The 2,854-nt window shown below is 65.5% G+C and overlaps 1 protein-coding gene across 1 annotated transcript; it reads right to left on the minus strand.

Annotated features, from left to right (window-relative positions):
• Positions 1-818: 818 nt before the first annotated feature.
• On the minus strand, positions 819-2,129 carry FOXB2 (forkhead box B2). The gene has a single exon (XM_051846655.2). It carries the CDS (start codon positions 2,127-2,129, stop codon positions 819-821), a length of 1,311 nt encoding a protein of 436 aa, XP_051702615.1.
• Positions 2,130-2,854: the final 725 nt, after the last annotated feature.

Genomic DNA, 2,854 nt, shown 5'->3' on the forward strand with positions numbered 1-2,854 from the left:
ATGAGCAAGCTGCGGGTGGAAAAAGTCGCCTGCGCTGTTCCCTGTTCGGCTGTGTTCCCCAAACTTGGCTTTTGGAATCTGGGGCTTTGCTCTTTTAAGCCGGGACCATTCTCTTTCGTGCAAACTCTTCGCTTTAGAGGTTCCTTCTCTCGGTCGGGACCCCTTGGGTCAGAGCACCAAAAAATGTGACTTTTTCTCAAAGATCTTTCGTGCCGGCTCCCACTGCCTCCCAGAGCGACTTTATTCATGACCCTGTGTCCTCACCCATCTAGCTAACCAGGAAAACAACGGTATCCAGAGCCCCTCTTTTCTTCTTCCGAAATAAGACGATCTGTCCCTAGATGGCCCTTCGCTTTTGCAGCTGCCTGGGGACGCGACCAGCGGAGACACTAAGATCCGTCCCAGCGCCACTCCTCGTAGGATTTCTCCCCGGGAGTTTAGCCCCGCCTGCTGCTGCTTCCAGGTGAAGGCTTGGAATCCACTTCCACTTTGCCGGCGAGTAAGGCTTCCCTAATCGCCTTCGCTCCCTCCCTCCCCCTCTCCCTATAACTTAGCGAGTAGAATATTAACGACAATAGGAACTCTTACCTGAAAACTGGCTTTCATTCATCTGACTGTACAACATAGTATAAACACAGACACCAAGAGGGTTATATTTATTCAGACCACTGGAGAATCCCCTTCTGGGGTGTGCCGTCCGTTTGGAGGCCGTCCTTTTGCGCAAAGGCCAGCCCTGGCGGCTGCGCCCGGCCTTGCTCTGGCGCAGCTCAACGCCGGGCGTCTCTACACGCGCCCCTCGCCCTGGCCCACCAGGCCCCCTACGAGTGCACCAGCACCGAGTGCAGGGAGCCGCCCTTGCTCTCGGCCGCGCTCGCGGTCGCGGGCTCCAGCAGAGAGGCGGCGGGCGAGGCTGCGGCTGCAGAACACACGGTGGAAGGCGCGGGCGGCTGCTGGGAGGCTGCGGGGACGGCGAGCGCCGGCGGCAACGCGGTCACGGGCGGCAGCGCAGGCGTGGGCTTGATGGGCACTGGCACAGCAGGCAGGCTCTGGCTCGCTGAGTGGCATAGGGCCTTGACGGGCACCCCGAAGGCCGCGTACTCCGGCCCGACAGGGACTCCGGCGGCGGCAGCCGCAGCGGCTGCCGCGGCCACCGAGTCCATGACGCCCACATGCGGCCACACCGAGCTCACAACGTTGCCGAGCTGGCCGGGCACGGGGTAGCCCAGGTGGTGCATGACAGACGCCAAGGGCAGCCCTCCAGCCTGCAGCACGCCCTTGTAGTCCCGGCCGATGATGTTCTCGATGGCGAACGGGTGTTTGAAGCCAGAGGTGGACGCGGCCGCGGCGGCGGCAGCGGCGGCAGCCGAACCCAGCCCGTAGGGTGGGAACTGAGACAGGCGCCCCACGCTGCCCACTGCTGCCGCCGCGGCCGCGGCCGCCGCCGCCGCCACGGCAGCCGCCTCCTGCATCTTGCCGGGGTGAGACGGCTGCTGAGGCTGCGCCTGCTGGGGCGGCTGCGGCGCGGGCTGCGACGGGAGGTGCGGCGGCGGCGGTGGCGGCGGCGGGGCGGGCGGCGGCTGCTGATGGAAGTAGTGCACCATGTGCGGCGGCGGCGGGGGCGGAGGCGGCGGCGGGGGTGCGGCGTGGTGGTGGTGGTGGTGGTGCGCGGCGGCGTGGTGGTGGTGATGGTGGTGATGGTGATGGTGCGGGTGGTGCGGGTGCAGGTGCCCTCCGGGCCCAGCGCCCGGTGCGCCCTTGGAGCCTCCAGCGTGCAGGTGAGCGTGGTCGGCGCGCAGCACCTTGAAGCGCTTGCGGCGACGTAGGAAGCTGCCGTTCTCGAACATGTCGCCGCAGTCGGGGTGCAGCGCCCAGAAGCTCCCCTTACCGGGCTGGTCCGGCCTGCGAGGGATCTTGATGAAGCAGTCGTTGAAGGAGAGGTTGTGGCGCAGGCTGTTTTGCCAGCGCTGTGTGTGCTCGCGGTAGTAGGGGAAGCGCTCCATGATGAACTTGTAGATGTCGCTCAGGGGCAGCATCTTCTCGGCCGAGTGCTGGATGGCCATGGCGGTCAGCGAGATGTACGAGTAGGGCGGCTTTTGGTCGCTGTAGGAGCTCTTCCCCGGCCGCGGCATCGCCGCCGGCTCCTCCTCCCTGGCCCCCCGGCCCAGGCCCACAGTGGGCCGCAGCGTCGCTCCGTACCCGGCTCCCGGGGCCTGGCTGGCCTCACTCACGCCCACTCCGCCCGTCCAGCCCCGCCACTCGGCCCTCTTGTCTCCCAGGCCCTCTCGGGCTTCTCTCCGCGGCCTTCTTCGGGTTGCCTGGGGTCTCTGCGCTTGGTCTTTCGGGTCAGTTTGGTTGGTGCGCGCTCGCAACTTCTGGTCTCGACAGTCTCCGACGGGCGCGCGCACCGGCGGGCCTGGAGATCTCGCTCTCCCGCCGCGTTCTCTGCCTCTTCCTCTGGCGGCACAGCCTGAGCGCTGGAGCTGACTGCAGTGGAGGCGCAAGGGGCCGTGTTTTCTTCCTGCCGACTTATTTTTTTTTTTAGCTTTCTCTTGGGCCAAGGATGCCCAGGCCAACCTGCGAGACCCGGGCCCTGGAAATCCGAGTTGGTGGTCGCTGTCCTGGAGGCCCGCGGCGGCGAGACGTGCAGAGCCCTGGGCACTGCTCTTTGACCTCGCTCTTATCCGGTGGTGTACAGCAGCTCTAGCTTTCCTAGAGGGGAGAGGCAGGCAGAGAAGTGGGAAGCTCCTCTCCGGGAAGGCTGCGTCTCTATTTTCTCCGGAGGCTCGCTGCAGAGGGCAGGATCGAAGACGCCAAGCCCAGGGCTGCCGCTCCGGGGGAAAAAGTTTGGTGGTTT

The sequence above is a fragment of the Oryctolagus cuniculus genome, chromosome 1 (assembly GCF_964237555.1).
Source record: "Oryctolagus cuniculus chromosome 1, mOryCun1.1, whole genome shotgun sequence".
Lineage (NCBI taxonomy): Eukaryota > Metazoa > Chordata > Mammalia > Lagomorpha > Leporidae > Oryctolagus > Oryctolagus cuniculus.

Bases quoted from the DNA above. Each gene is read 5' to 3' on its own strand.
- FOXB2 (XM_051846655.2), bottom strand. From the start codon at position 2,129: ATGCCGCGGCCGGGGAAGAGCTCCTACAGCGACCAAAAGCCGCCCTAC.